The sequence below is a fragment of the Perca flavescens genome, chromosome 4 (assembly GCF_004354835.1).
Source record: "Perca flavescens isolate YP-PL-M2 chromosome 4, PFLA_1.0, whole genome shotgun sequence".
Taxonomy (NCBI): domain Eukaryota; kingdom Metazoa; phylum Chordata; class Actinopteri; order Perciformes; family Percidae; genus Perca; species Perca flavescens.
Window position 1 is genome coordinate 17,667,187 of NC_041334.1, and position 22,894 is coordinate 17,690,080.

The following is a 22,894-nucleotide window of genomic DNA, read 5'->3' on the forward strand; positions in this document are numbered from 1 at the left end:
ATTATCAAAAGTCTATATTGGTATTATAATTAGTTGCTTAGTAAATAGGCGTATGCCCATCTTTTCACATCCTTCTGTTAAAATAAAAATCTATTCATATTTTATTGTCATTTCTACTTGCTTCCTCCGGCAACTCCCATCTGGGCTGCTTGCTGAACAGACAATAATACACTGATATTTGGGGGGATGCTTCCCCACTGTGGCTGAAGCTATAAAATGCACCATATTGGAAGAGTTCAAAAGTTGTGTTCATTCAGCCACTAGAGGGCGACCATCAAATCAATCGTACATCCCGCGAGCTTTGTAGATCTCTCGTTGTTTGTTTACAACCTGGGAACTTCCTGCTTGCTATTAGCTTTGTTCGTAGTAAGCTAACTCGGTGATTAGCTAGCTACACTTTACAAGTCAGCTTACAAGATGGGATGTGACGGAGGCACGATTCCTAAAAGACATGAGTTGGTGAAAGCCCCCAAAAAAGTTGAGAAGGTGAGTTAACGTTACGCTTATTATTTTGAAATTCATAACTGTTTGCGATGTTGTCAAGAGCAGTCAGTGGGTTGCTAACGTTAACTGTTAGCCAGCTAAAAGGCTAGCAGTATTATAACTTAGCTAGCTAACGCTCTTGCTATTTGCTTTTAGAATGATTACAAACGTATGAAGTGTCAAATTTAGTTATTTTAGATAACGTTACTGCTGTTATGTGTGTAATGTTATGGTGTGCTGTTACATACCTTTTCATGTCTCCAGGTTGATAAAAATGCAGAGTTGGCTGCCCAGTGGAAATACTGTGCCTTGAGCCAGGAGAAACTCAGACGCCCCATTGTTGCCTGTGAACTGGGAAGGTGAGTTTGTTTATCGTCACTCAGGCAAAAAAAATTAGCTTCCCATGTACACTTATGGAGACAGGATGGTTCGATGATGTGTTCGTGGCACAGACTTGAGTTAAACATTTGCTGGACAACTAGCAAACTAATTAGCTTGTCATGATAAGATAACTCCCATCATCCATCTATACATTTTTTTAAATATCCGTTTATTGCAGCACACATGTCCTAAAACTCTGGTCCATGTTATGTTTCAGGCTCTTTAACAAAGATGCTATCATTGAATATCTTCTGGATAAGACTGCTGAGAGACCCAATACTCAGACTGTAGCTCACATCCGTGGGATCAAGGTATGTTATCACTGAAGTTTTCTCCTCCTATGCTATGAAACCAGAGCGCATGCATGTGTTTCCGATTTAATTTGTGTGTGTGTGTGTGTCGGGGGTGTTAACACTTGTATTGATTTCTTATTGGATATTTTGCATGTACATCTATCTATTCCCTCTGCAGGATATAAAAGAACTGAACTTGACTGATAACCCTGAGTGGGAGGGAGAGAGAAGGAATACTAAAGGAGACCGATATGAGGACTTCAACTGCGGCATGTTCATTTGCCCTGTTGTTGGGTTGGAGATGAATGGCAAGCACAGGTAACAAACCGCAAGTACAGGTTTAATAAAGAGCCTGGTGCTTTATTACATCAAGTATAATTGCTGAAACATAATCTAAAAAGGTTCTCCATTTTTTGTGCATCCAGTTCATTGTAGTCTAGTACTTATCTACTCATCAGTCGAGACTTATTCCATTTTTTTAAATTATATTATAGTTCAGTGTTGATCAAATTGTGCTATATAAGTTTATATGTTGTGAAAACAGAACTCAGCTGTTCTCCTCACTGGTATAAAATTTCACCCACGCGTTTAGATCAAACAATGTTAGAAGTATGCACCTCTTGACACTGTGTGCTGGAAATGGTCCAAAGGGTTCAAGATTATTATTTTTTTTTAATATATTATATACTCTAATATTTCCATTTTCAGGTTCTGTTACCTGCAGACCTGTGGCTGCGTCTTTTCTGACAGGGCCCTGAAGGAGATCAAGACAGATATCTGCCACAAGGTGAGCAAGATTTCATCTTTTTTCCCTAGTCACTCTGTTCCTACGTTCTTTGGTGGACCAATGGTTTGCCAACTGTGAGGATTTTGTTCATTTTCCTTATAGATTTGAATTATTTCCTTCCACAAAACATCTCCACCACTGACCAATGTTTGGCAGTGCTTCTGCTTGTTATCAGTGTAGATGACACGCTAGCAGTCTGGCATTGGGGTGGTTCCAGATGCACAATCTGTCTGCTCAGATAGATAATAATGTGTGTTAAAAATCCCATAAACAATTTGGGGTCCTGAGCTGATTATAGTAATTTTAAAGCTATAGTCCTAATTTCTTCTTTCTAAATCCAGTCCCTCTTGTTGTTTCTGTGTAAGTGAAAGCATCTTGGCACAGATAAGTTGTTTGACTTAGCCAGAAATAGGCCCTGAAACCATAAGGAAAGTTCCAGTGCCTGTGGGAAACTGACTCTCTGCAGAGATTTTTCCTTAGATAGACTTATTAGGTAGCACACAATTTCTTTTATTTATAGCCCCTGGCATTTAGGCGGACTTTGTCTGCTTCTTATTAAATCTCACATTTGGCTGCCATAGTGTAGACAGTTGTTGGCAAATATGATGAATATTCACATTTCCAAGCAACACACTGACAAAGTGGAAATCAACCATGGTTATGTTTAGCTCACACCAGTGCTGTAAAAAGTGATCTCTGTTGTTGTTGTCTTTATCTTTCCTTGCATTTAGAGGGCCACTTTTGCATTTATCTTAATGTATAACATGAAATGGCACATATAATTGTAAACCTTTGGACAGGCCTGAATAGTCTGAGGGTTCACAGCCTAGGTCATAGGGTAGACATTGAGATCCAGCATCTGTCTCTCTTTCTCCCTGAAAGTCTGCTTTATTTACATGCATTTGATAACCCTTCACAGTAGACGTTAAGGTTCATATTTCATCTTCTACCTGTACCTTGAAGCAGCATGCCCATACTCACCCAGCCCTTTTGTGTTTTTAGTGCTGTTAGTGATTTGAATACACCATAAGGCAGTGTGTTTAGAGGTTTGAAGTTAACCTAAAAGGATCAGAACCTACAGCTCTTTGTCTAAGCAAGTCACTTTTGTAAAACTGATCTGCCAATAAAAGTGCAGGGAATGATATTCAAATGTTGAATAGCCACTGTAACCACTAACCTTAACTGAGCTAACTCCAACCCTTTTGTTTAAGTGCTTTACAGTAAAAGCCACCATGAATTCTCTGAATTCTCGTTTATTTATTTTTTCAACTGGGAATAGCTTTTTAAACAGTCAAAAACAAGTTAGGCAGCCTGCCTAGGGCAAGAAAAACCTTGAGCAAGTTCGGTGGACCTTGACTTTCTAGATAACACCATGACCCAAATGACTGAGAACTTTAAATGATTGTAAAAGTATTTTAAGAACAAATGAGCAAGTACTTTTCACTTTACTGAGCATCTGTTGCACCTTGTGTTTTGTGCTAATTAGTACATGTTAGTATGCTTACACACTAAACTAAGATGGTAAACATTATACCTGCTCAACATTAGCATGTTAGCATTGTCACTGTGAGCATGTTAGCATGCCAAAGTTAACATTTTGCTCAAAGCACAGCCTCACAGAGCCACGATCATGGCTATAGACTTGTTTTAAAAAGGGAATAAAGGAGAATTTTTTTTCCCCTGCTACTATCACACACTTAAACAATATTACAATAAATTAAACAATATGAATGCATATTCAGTAGTTTATTATTCTATACTTTATGTTGTGTAGTTGTCTCAAATAGTATGTGTTGTATACTATATGTATGTGTGTATATATATATACCCTTTGCTTTTTTATTAATAAGGGAAACAATTCCACTAATTAACCCTGACAAAGCACACCTGTGACCATTTCAGGTGACTACCTCATGAAGCTCATATATATATATATTTTATATATATATATATATATATATATATATATATATATATATATATATATATATTAGTGTTTGCTGAAATTGGATTCAGTGTAGTTTAACTTCATTGCTTTACTGTCAATATATTTTAATCCACACATCTTCTGATTATGAAGCAAGAACAGTTATCTTACAGTTTCATAAATAGATAAATACGTCTATGAACAGTAGCCGTGCTACAGAGGAAGTGGTCTGTGCATTGGTATGTGCATCCGTACTCAGTTCCATTTCTTTTCCTGACCACATTTTTGACATTCACAGCCACTGAACGAGTGCAAATAATCTGAACTGCATGTAGCCCGACTTTTGTTGAGGATACCAGTGGCGATATCATGTCCCGACAATGTTATACATACATACATACATACATACATACATACATACATACATACATACATACATACATACATACATACATACAGACAGTACAGGCCAAAAGTTTGGACACACGTTCTCATTCAAATGCGTTTCCTTTTATTTTCATGACTATTTACTTTGTAGATTCTCACTGAAGGCATCAAAACTACGAATGAATACATATGGAATTATGTACTTAACAAAAAAGTGTGAAATAACTGAAAACATGTCTTATATTTTAGATTCTTCAAAGTAGCCACCCTTTGCTTTTTTATTAATAAGGGAAACAATTCCACTAATTAACCCTGACAAAGCACACCTGTGACCATTTCAGGTGACTACCTCATGAACCTCATTGAGAGAACACCAAGGGTTTGCAGAGTTATCAAAAAAAGCAAATGGTGGCTACTTTGAATAATCTAAAATATAAGACATGTTTTCAGTTATTTCACACTTTTTTGTTAAGTACATGATTCCATATGTGTTCATTCATAGTTTTGATGCCTTCAGTGAGAGTCTACAATGTAAATAGTCATGGAAAAAAAAAGAAACACATTGAATGAGAAGGTGTATGCAAACTTTTTGCCTGTACTGTGTTTGTATATGTATGTATGTATATATATATATATATATATATATATATATATATATATATATATATATATATATATTAGTGTTTGTTGAAATTGGATTCAGTGTAGTTTAACTTCATTGCTTTACTGTCAATATATTTTAATCCACACATCTTCTGATTATTAAGCAAGAACAGTTATCTTACAGTTTCATAAATAGATAAATACGTCTATGAACAGTAGCCGTGCTACAGAGGAAGTGGTCTGTGCATTGGTATGTGCATCCGTACTCAGTTCCATTTCTTTTTTTGACCACATTTTTGACATTCACAGCCACTGAACGAGTGCAAATAATCTGAACTGCATGTAGCCCGACTTTTGTTGAGGATACCAGTGGCGATATCATGCCCCGACAATGTTGTTGAAGTAGCTGCTGCTTGAGTTGCTCTGTGTTGCCAGCAGCCATGATGGCTCTATGGGAACAGTTGCCTGGTTCAAGACCTTGTTCCTGTGCCACTGCTCCAGGCAGTCCAGAGCCTCAGGAAAGGTATTACTCTCAAACTTATTGGCAAACATGCTGTTCCTGTTGATGATCCATGGCAGGTCTTCCACTCCATATATACAGATGTCTCGTACGTAATGTCCTGGAAAATGACAACAACAATTTTAGTCCTGTATTTGTAAATTAGATATTAGCTCGGAGTCTGTTTTGTCAAGTTTTTTTCATCTTTAACCTGTTAAAGGTCAGACAGACTAAATCTATTTTAGAGTAAATCATATCATATAAATCCTCATATCTGTCCTCTTATCATCTTTTGTTGAGTAAATATTGTGTTGCCTTAGCCAGTAATGGGTCCTGTAATCCTGTCTGGAGCCAAAGAGCCAAACATAAGACAAAGAGGAAGGAGCAGACAACGTTTATGTCATTGGAAAAAGATAGAGTATGAGGTAGGCTAATGTTAGAAAAAACAAAAACAAAACAGTTATTCATTTTAGTACTTAATTAGTACTCGTTCATGTGTGTAGTAGTGAGTTTGTCTTTGTCTCAAAACATTCACTGATTCGATAATGTGCTTGTAAATTACATAACTGATTCACTTCAAATGGCATTTCCATTGTATCTAGAATTCACAGTCACAAGAACACACATATGAACAAGACTAGAATAATTGACCATAGATAAGCCCTGTTGTACAGTAATTAATCAATTATATAGTACCTTATTATAATAGATGCACAACTGTACTGTACCTTTGCAGCCATTGTGTGTCCTTCCCTCTTGATCCCTCCACTTGATTGCCCGGATGTCTCCTGCCCAGCCTCCCTCGATGTGGCTGCCTGGAGCTTCTTTAAACCCATAACCAGACAAAATGAATTATATTTATGTGACCTAATTGAATTATAAGAATTTAATTAGCCCTGTTTGGAACTGTCACATCCACTGCATGGGACACAGTTCCGGATGCGTCCCATAGAAAAGCTTAGGGAAGCTTCTGTGTACTAACCTGAGCCACATGCTTGGTTACACGGAACCATCTGAGGCTACATCCACACTACTGCGTTTTCATTTTTAAACAAAAACAGTCTCCTCCTACACAAGCAGGGCTCCAGACTAACTTTTTGCCTTGGTTGCACTGGTGCGCCTAACTTTTTTTATTTAGGTGCACCCAAATTTTTCCTCGCATCGCCGTAACGCTGAATGGTGATACACGATATATAGCTCTGTATTGTTTTACAAAGTGGGCTAAATGTTCAGTTTTAAGTAAAAGCCACTTTTCACAAGCTCTTTTATAAAAACAGATTGTGATTAAAATAAAATGCAAAGACAGGGTTTAATTTACCAGTTTTATATACAGCAACACATGTAAATGAAAGTTATCTGAAATAAATAGCCTAGGAGAGAGATATATATATATATATATATATTAGGGCTGTCAAAATTAACGCGTTAATTTTTGCTTTAATTTTTTAATATTTAACTCGTTAAAAAAAATTAACGAAATTAACGCAGCTGTGTTTGTTTACTTCATGTGGCGGCTGAGAAACGTAATACGCCTCCATAACAGCAGGCGGCGCTACTCTATATTGTTGCCCAAGTAATGAAAACCGGCAGCTGATTGGACGAACGCATCACATGGGTTTGTTTTCTCCGGAAATCCAAAGCCAGACTGTCATGGCGGCCGTTCAGAATACGATCTCATATTGTACTAAAATAGTTCACTGAAACATGTTTCTGAAAACATTTTAAGCGAGAAATAGGCCGTGCAGTTGCTGAATCTGTCTTCATTTCAGCTCAACAAAGGTCAGTTTAGAAGATTTTCGTCAGATTTTGAGAGACTAGTCACCTCATCCTGCTCGCCATTTCCGGGTGAGTCCCGACTGCCCTGCCGGCGATTGAACTCTCGGCTCGTTGGAGATGAACTGCGCCTCGTCTGTAAAGTAGACGAGAGCAGGCGACAGCAGCCGGGGACGGTGACAAAAATCTGCTCTCAAGTCAGACAGTTTCTAGCCGTTTCAGCAGCCTTCAGCAGGACTAAGCCAAATTGTTGCTGCTGTTGTTCTGAAAGATATTAAACATTTTGAACTTAGCAGAACCTTTCCTTGTTTGTTTTTTTCTTCATATTTGCAAAGTTAAGTGATTTAGCATTTAAATATCCATTATTATAAGCTTCAGTCTCAATTTTAAAAAAGCGATTAATTACAGCAAATTGTGCAATTAATTAGTAAATTTTTTTTTCGATTGACAGCCCATATATATATATATATATATATATATATATATATATATATATATATATATATATATATATATATATATATATATATATATATATATATATATATATATATATATACAAAATATAAGAAAAAAAAAAAACTATCTTGGCGGTAATCGATGTCAGTTGTCTGCTTAGTTTTAAAAAAAAATATCTTTATATATATATATATATATATATTTATATATATATACATATATATATATATATATATATATATACATACATACATACATACATACATACATACATACATATAACAGACTGATTAAAAGAGAACGAGGACAGCTCAGTTGGTAAATATAGAGGTTTGACTCCGACCTGCGGCCCTTTCCTACATGTCATCTCTGACAATGCATATCACATGACCATTTATCATTTATTTGTGGTAAGCTAGTTTTGTTTTGTTTCAGCTTGATATGATCCCAAACTTTGGGCACCTTTAATCGTTTACTCTGGCATGTCTCTTTTCTTCGCCCCTCGCTATTTTCTCTCTCTTCCTCCATTTTGCAATCCGTGCCGTCTTCGTCACGTCAACTGTACTCAGCCCGTAAGCTGTTGTGTGACAATTATAATCATCTTTGCGAAACACCGTGGACTGTATATAGTAATATGGATTATATGGAGCAATGCTTTCTAGTAATCCATCGTTTTCCAAATATAAATACAGCCCTATGATGATCCTAAAAAGAAGACAAAACAATTTCCTAAAGAATCTCTATTTTGCCTTATTTTCACACTGGTAATCCTAAGTAATGGAGAAATTGTCAAGATTGACAACGTCTCGACAAAATGATCAATATATTAATATCCGTTAAAGTCTAAGGCTTCAGTTCAAAAGCCATAGGAATAGATCTCTTTCTTTCTTTCTTTCTTTCTTTCTTTCTCTCTCTTCCTCTTCCGCTTCCACCCTATGGCTCTCTTTCCCAAGATAAAGTCTGCCTTATTGACACCTTGGGACAGATATGTTGCTAGAAGAATACATTTTGTTGCACTTTATTGATTTCCCTTAGTGGAGATAAGCCCATTGCATTTCAACCACCCTCTTTAGGAGCACCTGGGGACTAATTTCATTTCTTCAGTCTGTTCCTTGGACAAGACCAGTGGCCATATTTCCTAATAACTAACATGCTTGTCTTTTAGTGTAAAAGGAAAATTGCCATTTCAGTTTACCATACATTTGACGTCCTGAGACTTGACTCCTGCATTATTTAAGAGTGAGAAATGAGACCAACCACGAGTGCGTAAATGAAGGGAATGTAAAGGGACCCTCTGATACAATATTGTTGATGTAGATGATTGTCAATATAGATATTAATCATGAGTATTAACGGTAAAATTATCATCTTCATTTTAAACTATATTTATGTTCAATTAGTTCATATGCAGTAGTTTCCTTTGTGCTGTATGTGTGGGATAAAAATAAAGGATATCCATTAGTTCAAGCAAACAATTGTTTTTTTTCAAGTTGGTAGTATTCAGTGCAAACATTTTCATATTACATTGATTGCAAACAACATGTTTATCATTTTCCAGCATCTTAAAATGCTGTCACATTTCATATAGTATTTTGCCAAATGTGCTAGTGCTACAAGTGTGATGGCTTCAGTCATGCTGTGGCTCACTCTCTAAGGTCAATTAAGAATCCATACTCCACAGTTTTTGACAATGGCGACGCTGCTACCTGTAACTTTTCCCACTTTTGACTTCAACTGAAAATTTTGCCATACACATACCAAAATTCCCATTTTTGCACCTCAAAAAAGGCATTTAACGCAGATCTTCTTGCGATTCATTGCTTTAGATCACACAGCTCATTAACTTAACTTCACTTAACTCGAAATCCTGTCATAAAAGCACTGTCAATGAGCCAGTGTAAAACATTTAAGGATTAAATAGGCTGTTTGACCTTGTTGCATTGATTGTCTTTCTGTATCTCGTGTTTCATTTTGTTCAAACATCGTAGTCACACTAGTTAATAAGTAAAAGTTCCATTCTAGGATTTGTGATGCTGAACTTTCCACTATGTGTACCCATTTGAAAAAGGCAGTTTACCTTTGATGTGGTTGAGTGTCACCCAGTAGTGCTCATCTGGACTGAACGTGTCTTTGGACCACTCCAAGAGGTCCTGGGCTATTGGGCTTTTTAGAACAAAGTCTACAAAAGCTCTTGTGAGAGCATAGTAGGCTGTTCCAAAATAAATTTGCAAGTTTTGTGGAGGAGGACCTTTCCTAAGTCCCAACCCTTTCTGGGCTACATGTGAGCCCATTATCTCCCTGTGCTGAAGCTGTGTTCTGTGCCTCATAGACTCCGGTTGCTTGACCCCGGGCGTCATGTTTCTGTCCCTCCACTCTTTGCTCTGCATGTACCGCACCAGTTCCAGGTTGCTCTGGACAGGGAAATCCTGTCCGCACAGATTCACCACCTTCCTCCAGCCTATCTTTGACTTTGCTAGATCCTTCATGCAGTTAAAATCTGCTTGCAGGCGGGAAAACCCAGCATACGTCACTGTCTCGCTGCGGCTGGAGAGGAAGGTATTTTTAAAGCAGGCGACCAGCTTCATTACCGCCTTCTGGTACTCCAGCGAAGCTTTGTGATCCACATGAATGCAGTAGACATTTTGTGGCATGTAAATGGCCCGCAACAGGCGCACAAATAGCTCCAGCTCCTTGTGAATAGTTAGAATGAATGCTAAAGGGTAGTCCTCCTCCTCACGAGTTAGAGGTCTTGTAATGAAGTGCAGGTCACCGATCAAATTGGAACACTGCATGCCACTATTCAGAATATAGCTTTCCACCTATAGACATAAAAAAAGATATATTAACACTAGGCCTGTCATAAAAAACTAGTTACCTTTTGTAAATTTATTTAACTAGAATCTTTATTCACATTTGCCATTATACTTCTTCTGTTTAACTTAGATTTTAGGAATGCAGTAAAACATACCTGGCAGTCACAGCGGTGCCACTCCACTCCTTCCTCCATGCCGGGCACCAGAGCTTTACATTCAGTGGAGAAGGGCCTGCAACTTGGAGGCTCTGGCAGCTTAGGCTCTGTTGGCATCCTGGTCCTCATGTAAATGACTGAACAGATAATAATACTCATCCCCAGGCACAACAGGAAGCTGCATTTTGCGCCCTTAAGCTGGTTCATAATAGCCCTCCTTCACCGTATCCACACAGCACCGCCACAGATAAAACTCCTGCAATAAAGACATCCTGATTGGTATTTGCATTAGGGTCTTGCACCCATGAGGGATGTTAAATAGGGTTAAATATGTAGGTTAGCACTAATTGATGAAGCCAGTTTTTAGATCAAGAAATGTAGTTTAGTGTACCTAATTTAGTCTAATAATAACTTTTATTGACTGATGTATAACTGGCAATACATTTTCTTTGGTTTAACTTTTTTTTAAACAAAACATTTCAAAATAGCATTCCTAAAGTGTATATAGGATTTTAACTTTAATAAATTAACTAGTTGATCAATAGAAAATGTATTACTAAGTTTTGACAGTCATCACACAAAGATCATTTCTGATTATAGTTTGCTTTCTCTTAAAAATAGCTAACATGTTTTGCAAACAAAATAAAAATATCTTGAGATAAAAAGTGTGGCTAATTGAGACTGGCTATATTTGGTTATTTCATAGATTTAAACAATTTATATTAATTCTCATTCAGTGACCAAACATTTGACAAAAAAATGTTGTTCAGGAGTGACATGTCCAAAGTACAACAGATAGCAGATACAGTAAGTCAACAAACAACATTCTTGTGACATGAGGATAGGTTTCAGACTGATTATGAATAATTGAGAGAAAGGCAGTACCCTGGTAATAAGTGTGATACCATGCAGTCTGTTTGTCATATAAAACACAATATTTATAAGGAACCTCTGAACCTCTCCCAATACATTTTTCCAAGGGCCAGAATTTTTCTAAGCAGACACGCCATGGGCCAGACTTTCAAATAAAGAAAATAAAATGTATTTAAACCTAATACGCCTATCCTCGTTTGAGATATTTTCACTTTCTTACTAAATTAATGCAATATTTATTTACATAACTACAAAATCCTAAAAAACATCCATAATGATAACTAGGCTACTTAACTAGAAAATGATCTCAGAGTAGGAGGCAGTGTACTAAGGAGTGATGGTTAAAATCTGTGATTACAGAAACGTTATTGTAGTATGCGGTGTCCTGATTGGTGGAAAACGCTTGCAGGAAGAAAGGCCTGTTGTCAGGTAAAAATGTCACTGTCAAAGAGCCTGAAGCCAAAAGTTGACGTGGAAAACGGCAGCGTTAAAGAAGAATGGACTGATAAGTACACATTTGTTTTGCCGACTTTTAGTAACGCTAAACCTGTATAACTCATTTGCAATGAAACGATCGCTGTTGCAAAAGAATAAAATCAGCAGCATCATCATCGAGAATGAAGAACGGGAACATGACGATGATGTCATTCACGTGCATATTAAGTAGCCACATGGATTTTTTGTTGTCTTAAAATACATGAATTGTGCTTGAAGCTGCATGGCATTTTGTCTGGTTTACTTGGGTGTTATCCAGTGTGACGTAGATCTGCAGTACCACATCGGGAGTGTGAATAGAGATGCAAATCTCCCTGTGGAGTGTTACCTGCTGTGAATGCTCAAAATGCTTAATACCAGAACGCATTTTTTTCCTCTTTACGTTTTCTGAATTGATTATTATTCTGCAGTCCGGACTAAAAGCTTTGGCAAGCAGGGTGTGTCCCGCGGGCCGCTAGTTGACAGTCGCTGACATAAAGAGCCTACCGCTTTGGAAGGAGAAATAATTACTATTATTATAAATTATTATATGTCACAACAGCCCATGCTTGACAATTTTCTTAATGTACATCTCTCCGGACGGCTGAACAGGGACTCGGTTGCGGTCATTTAACGAGAGTCGACTATCTTTCAGAAAAGAAAATCTAAATTTGTATCCCAGCCTAAGCGCTTTTTTTTCATGTTATTTCTGTGTTCTTTTATCAACATGTAATAGCATCCTCTCTTAAATTATAGCACTGGTACAGATGATAAAGTAAAAAACATTCCCAGTCTAAAATGTGATTTTATTCTCCACAACCATCTGGTGACCCAGGAAATTATCTCACGACCCCTTGGATCCACTGCAACGGAAAACCCTGACTGAACCTTTAACGCCCTGCTGTTCTTGGGAACAGCACCATAGATACAGATATTCATAGAGGGGTTGCCATGGAAATATGTACACCTCAAATCTTCTGTTGAATAGCTTTTTTGCTTGATTGCACTCAATGTTTGTACTTAAGAGGTATTTTTTTTGCTCAGTCAAAATCCTCTAGGTCTGTTGTTTTACAGTAGATAATGACCATTTCACATTTCTAAAATTCATTACGGGATTCTATCTTTATCTTATCTTTGCTGTCTATATTAAACATCTTAAGCTTATATAAATGCAACATGTCAAAACACACACACACGCACGCACGCACGCACGCACGCACGCACACACACACAGCATGTAAGGACAGTATGCAAAAGACAGGACAAGGTGAACCATTTACCTTTTGAGGCAGTTCAGTCTGTAGTCCTCGGTGAAAAAGTAAAACATTAGACATCAGCTACTGTTCAGATCATTATCAAAACGGATACTCCGAGCTTGTTACTGCAATCCGTCTAGAGTCCGGCGGAGAACACAAGTCATTTTTGTTGCCACCATCGTTAGCAACAGCAGGAACAACAGCATCAGAAGTAATAGTGGTAGTAGTAGTTTTTGTCACAGGTTTCACAGGATTGTGTTGTACAGAGAGGAGGAGACTGCTCTCGGAGCTTCAGAACCTGTCAGAGTGAGACAGAATGCTTTGCATATGTGTTTTCCTCTTCTCTTTTTTGTTCTCTTGTCACATCCCCAAGAGACTCCGTCCTTTTCTGTCTGGTTACCAGTAGTAACACCAACACTGACACACCGGAGCACACTCGCACCTCACACACACTCTATCTCCCTGAGGTTTTTCCACTCTCCTCCCCCATACAGTTTCCTATTCACTGGTGTGTTGCATCTTTTCGTCTTCTTGCTTTCCATTTTTTTTCTCCTCAAACCCCTTTACCTCAGGTTTCTTTCTTCGTTTTTCTCTCAAATAGGTTTAATTCAGTACATTTGTCAAGATGGAGGTACACATATTAAATTATCCACAGTGTCTCTCCATTGAGCGCTGTCTCTCTGTCTTTTGCCTGTCAAGTAGCTGGTTTAGTGCTGACGCAAGTTGCTGGTTCTCAGCTCACCGATTGCCCTTGTCATTTGTGGTAATAGCACCAGCAGGGACTGACTTCAGAGCAGCACCCACAGAGTTTGTTTGCTGCTTGGTCAGCTTCTGAGATTATCCCTCTTGTATTGAACAGAGCACATGGCCGGAGTTCACACCCACTGAGCCTGCATTACGGCAACACAATAGATCCCCTGCTGGTTACTCAGGGGTGTAATATTTGTGCTTGTATATTGGTGTGTTTTCCCTTTATGTGGCAGTCTTGCTACATGTTAGTATTTTGGTGTAATACACACATTTATGAATTAAAGAGTTTTGCAATCCACTCTTGGGTTAACCTGTCCAGGAGAAATGCAACAATGTTTAATGATTGTTTTTTCAGAGCGTGTGTTTCCCAGTAGTGCCTTGACCCTCAGTTATAATCCATTTTTGTTAACAATTTACAATACAGTGATAAATCTACCATCTCAGTGCTGAATTAACATGCATAGGGGAAACTCATGTGAAAAGTGATGAATTAACCACCACAATTCAGGTTAGGTCTGCAACAAACTATATATTACGTACATTATAAACAGACCATAAATTAATAATATATATTAATTATATATATTATTAATAATGATGATGATGTTTATTTATAGGCGTATTTCAAAGCACTCAAGGATACTTTACGGGCCCAGTAAAAAAAAAAAAAAAAAAAAAAGCAGCAATGTATCAAGACATAAAATCAAACATAACCGTAATATACAATAATAAGTTAATACAATAACTAGATAAAAGATCTTCAACAGTACCAAACTCAATGTGGTTGCTAGTATGCAAGGAGGACACGGAGGATTAAACATGATGGACTCTTCAGAAGAGGTAGTTATCTTCACTTGAGTTTCTGCGTGGGAAAGTCACCGTACGCCACAATCTTCTGAACATAGCCATACTGAGAAATACAGAGAGTTGTGTGGAGCTGATAGTCTTAATTAGCTTTTTCAAAATGGAAGACATTGTGAACCTCACTGGTGGATGTTTGGCCGGTATAAAATAGTTAGTGCATCCCTATATGCCATTTATTGCTGTGTCTGTCTGACTGAATCCAGCCTTTTCCATTTGCTGTGCTGTGTTTTCATTTTCCTTTCAGAGTAAACCAAATGTGGCCTGCATGCAAAACGCATGAAATGTTTTGTGCTCATAAAGGTGTTCAGCACAATGTTGCATATGTAAATAGTTTGACTTATATTACTATTATTTGCCATTTCAGTTTACATATTCCTGCCACACGTACCTTACAAACTATTTTTAAGATTTTTATCAGGCTGGATGAACAAAACATTGCTTTGCATGTCAAAGTAGGACTTAAAAATCTTCTGTTGTGCACCTGAACCTTGTTGAAGCTTGGTTTGTGGCTTTCTCACCTATCCATTCATGTTATGAGCTTATGGGTTTTTAAAGAGGCTTACACATTTGAATGTTGTGTAGATGTATCCAGATGATGCCTTTTAGGAATTGTGTTAACCTTTTCTGAGGAATACATCTTTAAACTAGAAACCCAAATATATTTTTTGGAAATGAATGTCAAGGTAGGGGACAAGGAAAATCTCGTCAACACATGACATATCTTTCTCCATCCATTCATCCATCCATCCATCTTCGTCTGCTTATCCGGTGTCGGGTCGCGGGGGGAGCAGTTCCAGCAGGGGACCCCAAACTTCCCTTTCCCAAGCAACATTAACCAGCTCCGACTGGGGGATCCCGAGGCGTTCCCAGGCCAGGTTGGAGATATAATCCCTCCACCTAGTCCTGGGTCTTCCCTGAGGCCTCCTCCCAGCTGGACGTGCCTGGAGCACCTCCCTAGGGAGGCGCCCAGGGGGCATCCTTACCAGATGCCCGAACCACCTCAACTGGCTCCTTTCGACGCAAAGGAGCAGCGGCTCTACTCCGAGCTCCTCACGGATGACTGAGCTTCTCACCCTATCTCTAAGGGAGACGCCAGCCACCCTCCTGAGGAAACCCATTTTGGCCGCTTGTACCCTGGATCTCGTTCTTTCGGTCATGACATATCTTTCTAGTAGCTTATTTTTTATTTTTACCACAGGACTACTCAAACAACATTATTAGACCGTATTAGCCAATAAGCTTAGTTTTGCATTGCCCCATCCCAAACATACAGTAGCCAGCATTGGAACATGATTTCACCCACTAGACAACAAAGTATTAAGATATTAATGTGGTCTGGTGTGGTTAACTTGATTATTCAACACTAAAATGTATAAACAACTCTGTGCAGGGCAATACTGTTAAAGTCAACATCATGATATTCTCCAATATCAGTGTATATCATTATATAACAAATACACGCAAACATGTGTAAAAGGGTCAAATTGCTGCTTTGTTCCATTGTTGCATTACTTCAGACACAACTCTTAACACATAAACTTTCATTCTTCTTTTCCATCAAGTTTTAAGTATATATGAGTATGAACTGCCTTAACATTGGTTGGAAGGTTTTTTTCTTCTACTGTGTCAGTCAGTATCTCTTACCTGGGATGTCGTGTTTGTGTTTTAGTGTGGGGACGCCTTTAAAAATGAGGATGTCGTTGTGCTCAATGGCACTAAGGAGGAGGTTGAGAAGCTGAGGGAGAAGATGGAAGAGAGGCGGACCAAAGCCAAAACTAAGGTGAGTTTTATTTTATTACAGCTAATCTACGATGATGACGTGATGGAGTGGGTTGTCAGGGTTAAATAAACTGTAAAGAATGTAATTGGCTTCTTGAGAGTGAAAGACAAAATGTGTAATTTTTGTAAACCGAAACATCCAGTTATATTCTTGGAAAACATTTTCAAGTAGAACATACATTTTGTAATCAATACGTTTCCTTTTCCTTTTTTAGAAATCAAAGAAGAGCAAAGCAGCTGAAGCTGTGTCCACACCATCAGAATCAAAAGGTTTGTGTAAAGCCTGTTTGAGGCATCATACATCATTGTTAAGACACATTTGTTAAGCATTTACATAATCAAAACCAAGCAGCTAACAAAACCCTTACTACTTAATTTGGATAATGTTTTGAATGTGCTATAGAGGAGTTAGCTGGGCTATTCAAACATTTAACTCGCATGCGATCTTAGTGTTAGAATAACAGCAGAATGTGACACCATAATCTACTATAAAACTGAAACTTCTGAAAACTTAACTACTTGAGTCTGTAGATATTGCAGCTATCTTTTAGAATTATGCTGTGAGACGTGGATGATGTATATAACTTCCCACAACCGAGAAGATGAGTCTATAATTGTCACACTCATTAAATATATAGGATTTGATTTTTAAATTGTCTCATCTGCTCTTTTTCCCTGAAGGTTCTTGTTTCATTTCATAAAAGTTTATCTAAATTTTTATGATGTTAGTAGAGGTGCTCTTTGTTTCAGGCGCTATAAAGCACTGGTGTCACCAAGATTTTAGAAAACGTCTCTACACAACTGATTTCTTTAATGAACAGCAAACAATCACTCAATCATTTTGAAAAATAGTTCAATTTGTTTTTTTGGTCTCAACACAGCAATGAGACAGCTCTGTTCAAGGTCTCCCATGACTTACTGCTTTCCACCTACATAGGCCTGTACTCCATTTTAATTGTCCTTGACCTCTGCTCAGCCTTTGACACAGTGGACCACGGTGTCTTAGTCAACCTACTGATTTGTTGGTATCACTGATGTAACTCTAAACTGGTTAATCTTCTATCTTTCAAAGGGGTCCTTCTCTGTCATGCTTGGAGAGGCCTCCTCCACTTATGCTACTCTTTTGTGGGGTCCCCCAGGGATCTATTATGGGTCCCCCTCCTATTACCATATACATGCTACTCCAGGGGCAAATCAAGCGTATGAATCAATGATTTAAACTCAAATGAGAAACCTTTTATGCAGCCTTTTGTAATTCAGTTTTTGTTTATGATATATTATTAATATAAAGTTATGTACATTTTCTGAAACCATAACTCTGCTATAGTTGAACAAAACATTGAATGAAGTTCTCTGTTTTAATCAAACTGACTCTTGTTTTTTCCCACAGATGACACACAAGCTCCACAAGTGGATGTAACCGAGATCTCACTACAAAATGGTGGTGAAAGCAGCCAGACAGGTAGGACACTTTTTCTTTTATAAATACAGACAAATTAAACTTAACCTCTCTAAATTCGGAAAATGACAATGCTAAGTATATGTCTGCCAGAATCACTGTACGGAATACTTCAAACAGCATAGCTGTCATTCTGAATGTGAACTGTTTAAGATTAAGAGGTTTTCTGTCTAAATTGTTGCCAGATAATTAAAAAAGGATAACCAGCTCATATAATGCCAAGCTGGCCTGTTCTTAACACATCATGATGATTTCAGTGAATAAATACTATAATATATAATCTGTTTATTATAGAACTAAATTAATATAGAATTATAGAATTATTGGAAGTAAGTAATTTAAAAAAAATTCTTTTCCTTGTTTTTCTTTATCCTGCTGTTTTGTTTACGCTGTCATTTGCCATTTTACCACCTAGCTGTGGCCGGATCCTCCAGCTCCTCTAAAGGCACAAAGTCTTCAACTTCCTCCGCCACCAAAAGGTCCGTCCAGGAAATGACAGAGAAGTCGGAGGTCTTCAAATCCCTGTTCACCAGCCACAGCTCTGCCAAGCGCACTAAAGATCAGACATCCAACTGGGTCACCCACACCCCGTATCACTTCTAGTAACTGTCACTCAGAGCAAATATCACCATTTTTAGATTGCTCCAGAAATTGTGACCCATTAAAGACCCATTACTGATAAAACCTAGTTCTACATACCCAGCTCCAACACACATATAGACGCACACACATTGCCTACATGACCTTTAATTATGTCACCAATGTGTGGACTCCCAATATGTCTCTTCAGTCCCCTTTAGCTCAGTATTTACATGTTCTGAACATTTTGTTAATTGCTCCCCAAGCTGTTCAGACTCTTTGTTTTGTAACCTTCCTCCCACATGTATTCCCTAGCATCTCTGTGTTGTCAGTCACAGGTGCTCTGAGAGTTGATGCTCGGGTGACTTTATTATCTCTGTCACTCTGCTGTCTCCTAGTGGACACAGTGTAGCTTTTCAAAGTGATCTCTACATTCATTTCATTTTTATTTACATGGTTGGAAAAGTAGTGTCAGACCAAATATAGGGTTGATTTCACTCTTTAGTTAAAGCAAAAAACTGCAAAAGATCTACATCTATAAAGTGTGGTCAGTAATTATTTTTAATGAATGAAAACCGATCATTGACCTTCCCCCCCCTCCCCCTCACACACACACACACCCTCATCAGTATGAGCTTGGCCCACATTTCTTTATTGTATAATGTATTTAACATGTTTAGCAGAGGACATTCAAGTGATTTGTAATAATTTCATGGGTTCTTTTTTTGTCTTGAAAAGTGGGTTTAAAAATGATGGTTAACAACAGACAGTTTAAAACATCTTATTTATTTAAGCTTCTGATACTCATAAAGCAACAAAAGCACACAAAGCATAAGACAAACATAAGTAGCTGTAGTGTAACAGGACAAGAGGAAACATACTTTTAGCTCAGTGATCTTCCTCATTTCTGAGCATCACAAGCTTCAATATTTTCCAAAGTGCTTCCAACTGTCTGCATAGCCTAATGTATCATATTTTCTACACACTAGGCGATTTAAAAATACGTCTTTCATATTTGCAATTCAAGTCATTTCTTTTTCTTTCAAGCAAAAGCCAAAATAAATTTCTATTCAATCCTATTACGTTTTACGTTGAATTTTTTCAAGCCCTCCAGACGACCATGTTTGATACTGTGACCATGACCACGTTTGTTCATAGCTTTTTTTTATACGACCCATTGGAGCATTTCATAAATTAGCACCCATAACGGTGGCAGAAAATCTGACCCACAGAAGCGTTTTCCTAGTGGTAGTGGTAGCTAGTGGTTTTAAACACATCGTTAACGTTTAGACAACAAAACTACTTAAAGGTGCAATATGTAATACTGACAGCTAGTGTTTAAAATAGTTACTGCAGTACAAATTCAAAATACTGGAGAGAGTCGTCTCCCCCGCCCCCTCCTCCCCAGACTCAAAGTTCACGGAGGTTGCCTGTCTGAGACAGCAGCATCCACAACAATGTTGCTAGACGATAGTCTCACATAGCCAGACAGTACTCCACAGCACAGCGGAGTAGCTAACGTTAGATGCTGGCTACATTGACAGTCATAGAAGCCCGTGCTCACACGGAGCTCTGTAACCAACTGACAGACAGACTTTTTCAGCTTAGAATTACGATAGAAACCGCTAAAAACACAACAACCTCGCCGTCCTCTCCACTTGACGGACAGACACACGTCCTAGGCTTAGAATTATGGTAGGAAATGCTAAAAATAACACTACCTTGCCGTTCTCTCCACCTGACTGAACACACTTTATTGGCTTGGAATTACGGCAACAATAGCTAAACACATTGCAAACTCACGACCCTCTCTTCCCGATTTAAAGCCCCCCTCTCTTGGCTTAAAATAACTCACCGTTGTCTGCTACTGCCGCTTTACAGTCTACATGTTAACAGCCGTGGCCCGCTTGCCTAGTCCTCCGGTGACGTTAGCAGGGTAAGCATAGCGGTGTTAGCATAGTTGGGATCACTTCACTGGCTGTGTCTCAATTACTTTTTTGCGAGTAACCAACTCGGGTACTCTAGCTATATAATTCAATGTGAGTACATAAATGTTGAAATTACATAAAATGCCCGTCCCTAGTAGCTGTGATAAATTAGCCTGAAGCTAATGCTTACCTGTTCAGGAGGAAATTGGCCAACTCGGCGTCCTTTTGGGCTCCAAGCTGTCTCCATCTTTCAAATACATCTCCAATATTAACCTGGGGTTTGTTACGTCTCTTGTCACGCAACTGTTAGAAATGTGCCAAGGTTTTTTATAGGTCGGGTAGAATTTATCTCCGTTGATCCCGTTTGTTTGTTTGCTGCTTTTAATGGCTGTACTAACGTTACAGCTGTAGCGCGCTGGGTTTGCGTTTTACAGGTATATCTGGCAACCCAGCCTGGCTGTCAATCTGGGCAGTTGATAACAACACACCGGCCAAAACACAAACAGAAATTCCGTCACGGAACGGAAATTTCAGAAGGAGAAAATACTGGCATTAGCATTGTTGTCAGAAAAGATAGTATTTCAACTTAGCATGTTTCCTTAATATATGACGCATTGGGGTCATTTTTGGATTTATTACAGTAAATATATTAAATATTGGACCTTTAAGTTTAGGGGTTAGGTTAAAATTTTAAAATTAGTACATTTGTTACATTACGATACTTCCGTGCGTACGTACATGACATAACGCACGTGACACAAACACCGCTCCTGTGCGTGAAAGTCTTGTATTTGTTTGACCTATCCACCTCCCCACTTGCCTACCCATAACGCACTTTCTGAATCTTAATACCACGTTACATGACTTCCTGCTTTGCAGCCTGTAGTACAAGTAAAATGCACAAGTTGCCTTTATTGTGTGTCTTGCCTGTAATATAAAGCTTGGTTACACAACTCTAAATGCAAGGGAAATTAGTAATGACAGCATGAGCGACCAGGGAAAATGAACACTAAAACAGTTTATAAAAACCTTAAGTACAGCAGTTGTTTATATGTAAGAGGTGTAAAAAAATGAAATCCGTTATGCGGTTTCGACTTCAGGGTGTTGATTAGGGCACCCAGCTCGCAGCCTCTATCTCCATAAATATTACTAAAACAGACTTCGTCCTGTTGCTTGATTGCTGCCACACATACATTATGGTCTTGTGCAGATGCCCTCTAATGTCTTCTAATAATATAGGAGATCAAAACAGCAGCTTCCAATCAGATATCCCCATAGTACAGGAAGTAGCCTAATCACATCTTTTTCTTCAGTAATTTAGCATTTGTTTCCTTTTAACCTCACTTGGATATTTAACCTTTGCTGTGTAGAATGATGTTTGTGCAGAGTTTAACACTAGAAAGCTGTTTTCACATTGATCTGCTGAAGGGGGAAAGTTTCTGCTCACCTTAAATCTCAGTTTAATTCAATCATGGTCCAATACTGTATGGATATTGCACATGTGTGATGTGAAAAAGAGTAAATGTACACCATTGGATACGCCTATATGAATATTTCACTGTCTATATGAGTTAATAAGAAAAAAGTTGGTTGAGGTTAGCTCTGTGGTGATGTGAGGTTGCAGCCACAAGGCGGCAGCAGAGTCGTCTTTGGATTTTACAGACCCTTTGTACTGTTGTCGCAGGGTAAAAAAACCAAACATACAAAGGGAGTCTGCCTGCTTCTCATTAAATGTAAGTTACACTATAAATAATCCAATCATTGTGGGTAAAATTTTAAATAAACACTGCGTCCTCTTGTCTTCATCCAGCAGCAGTATACGACATGTTCTGTTAGTTGTTTTTTTATAACCTATCTTTCGGCGCACTTTAAATAATTGCATAGGTGGTTTACATAGAAATAATGCATCAATAATAAGAACCACATTAAGCTCATATCACATTTTTTTTTTTAGTAGCCTAACCAAAGGTTTGCTCCGGAGCAAAGGCAGATGCATTTTCTAACAGCCATTTAGCCATTTCGTTTGTTGTATATATTCCAGTAGCATATTGTCAAAGCACAGTATTGGCTTTATGTTGCCCCATGATTTTGGGAGCGCTGAGAACCATTTTCTAATGTGAGTAGATATTTACCAAACCCTGCAGGAGCAAATAGTTTTGGGCAAAAAAAAAAAAAAAGAGGCAGAGATAGGCTAACTATGATTTACCGTTGTTGAACGCATCTTTAGTCTATCTGAACCTTTGCACTCGCTAACATACTGTAAATGTAAATTTGTAATACATAGCAATAACATGTATATAAAATTCATAAAGACCATATACATAGCATAGCCTACACATTTGGAATTCAAACAAAGTTTGAAATCGTAGGCC

The 22,894-nt window shown here is 38.1% G+C and overlaps 2 protein-coding genes across 2 annotated transcripts; one reads left to right on the plus strand and one right to left on the minus strand.

Annotated features, from left to right (window-relative positions):
* Positions 1-249: 249 nt before the first annotated feature.
* rtf2 (replication termination factor 2) lies at positions 250-19,673 on the plus strand. Its single transcript, XM_028576864.1, has 9 exons — positions 250-486; positions 748-842; positions 1,082-1,175; positions 1,336-1,475; positions 1,866-1,944; positions 16,447-16,557; positions 16,772-16,826; positions 17,947-18,018; positions 18,431-19,673. Exons 1-9 carry the CDS (start codon positions 418-420, stop codon positions 18,616-18,618), a joined length of 903 nt encoding a protein of 300 aa, XP_028432665.1. The 5' UTR covers positions 250-417; the 3' UTR covers positions 18,619-19,673.
* Positions 4,957-13,906, minus strand: gcnt7 (glucosaminyl (N-acetyl) transferase family member 7). The gene is made up of 5 exons (XM_028576863.1): positions 13,188-13,906; positions 10,561-10,816; positions 9,670-10,411; positions 6,089-6,184; positions 4,957-5,481 (listed from the first exon to the last, which is right to left on the minus strand). The coding sequence occupies exons 2-5, from the start codon at positions 10,765-10,767 to the stop codon at positions 5,240-5,242; spliced, it is 1,287 nt and encodes a 428-aa protein (XP_028432664.1). The 5' UTR covers positions 10,768-10,816; positions 13,188-13,906; the 3' UTR covers positions 4,957-5,239.
* Positions 19,674-22,894: the final 3,221 nt, after the last annotated feature.

What these genes read in the sequence shown, in the direction of transcription:
- rtf2 (XM_028576864.1), top strand. Translation starts at nt 418, where the DNA reads ATGGGATGTGACGGAGGCACGATTCCTAAAAGACATGAGTTGGTGAAA. An exon ending in CCCCCAAAAAAGTTGAGAAG is followed by an intron (nt 487 to 747) that starts GTGAGTTAACGT and finishes TCATGTCTCCAG; the next exon opens with GTTGATAAAAATGCAGAGTT. An exon ending in CACACCATCAGAATCAAAAG is followed by an intron (nt 16,827 to 17,946) that starts GTTTGTGTAAAG and finishes TTTTTCCCACAG; the next exon opens with ATGACACACAAGCTCCACAA.
- gcnt7 (XM_028576863.1), bottom strand. Translation starts at nt 10,767, where the DNA reads ATGAACCAGCTTAAGGGCGCAAAATGCAGCTTCCTGTTGTGCCTGGGG. An exon ending in GACACTCAACCACATCAAAG is followed by an intron (nt 6,185 to 9,669) that starts GTAAACTGCCTT and finishes ATGGGTTTAAAG; the next exon opens with AAGCTCCAGGCAGCCACATC. An exon ending in GACACACAATGGCTGCAAAG is followed by an intron (nt 5,482 to 6,088) that starts GTACAGTACAGT and finishes GTCATTTTCCAG; the next exon opens with GACATTACGTACGAGACATC.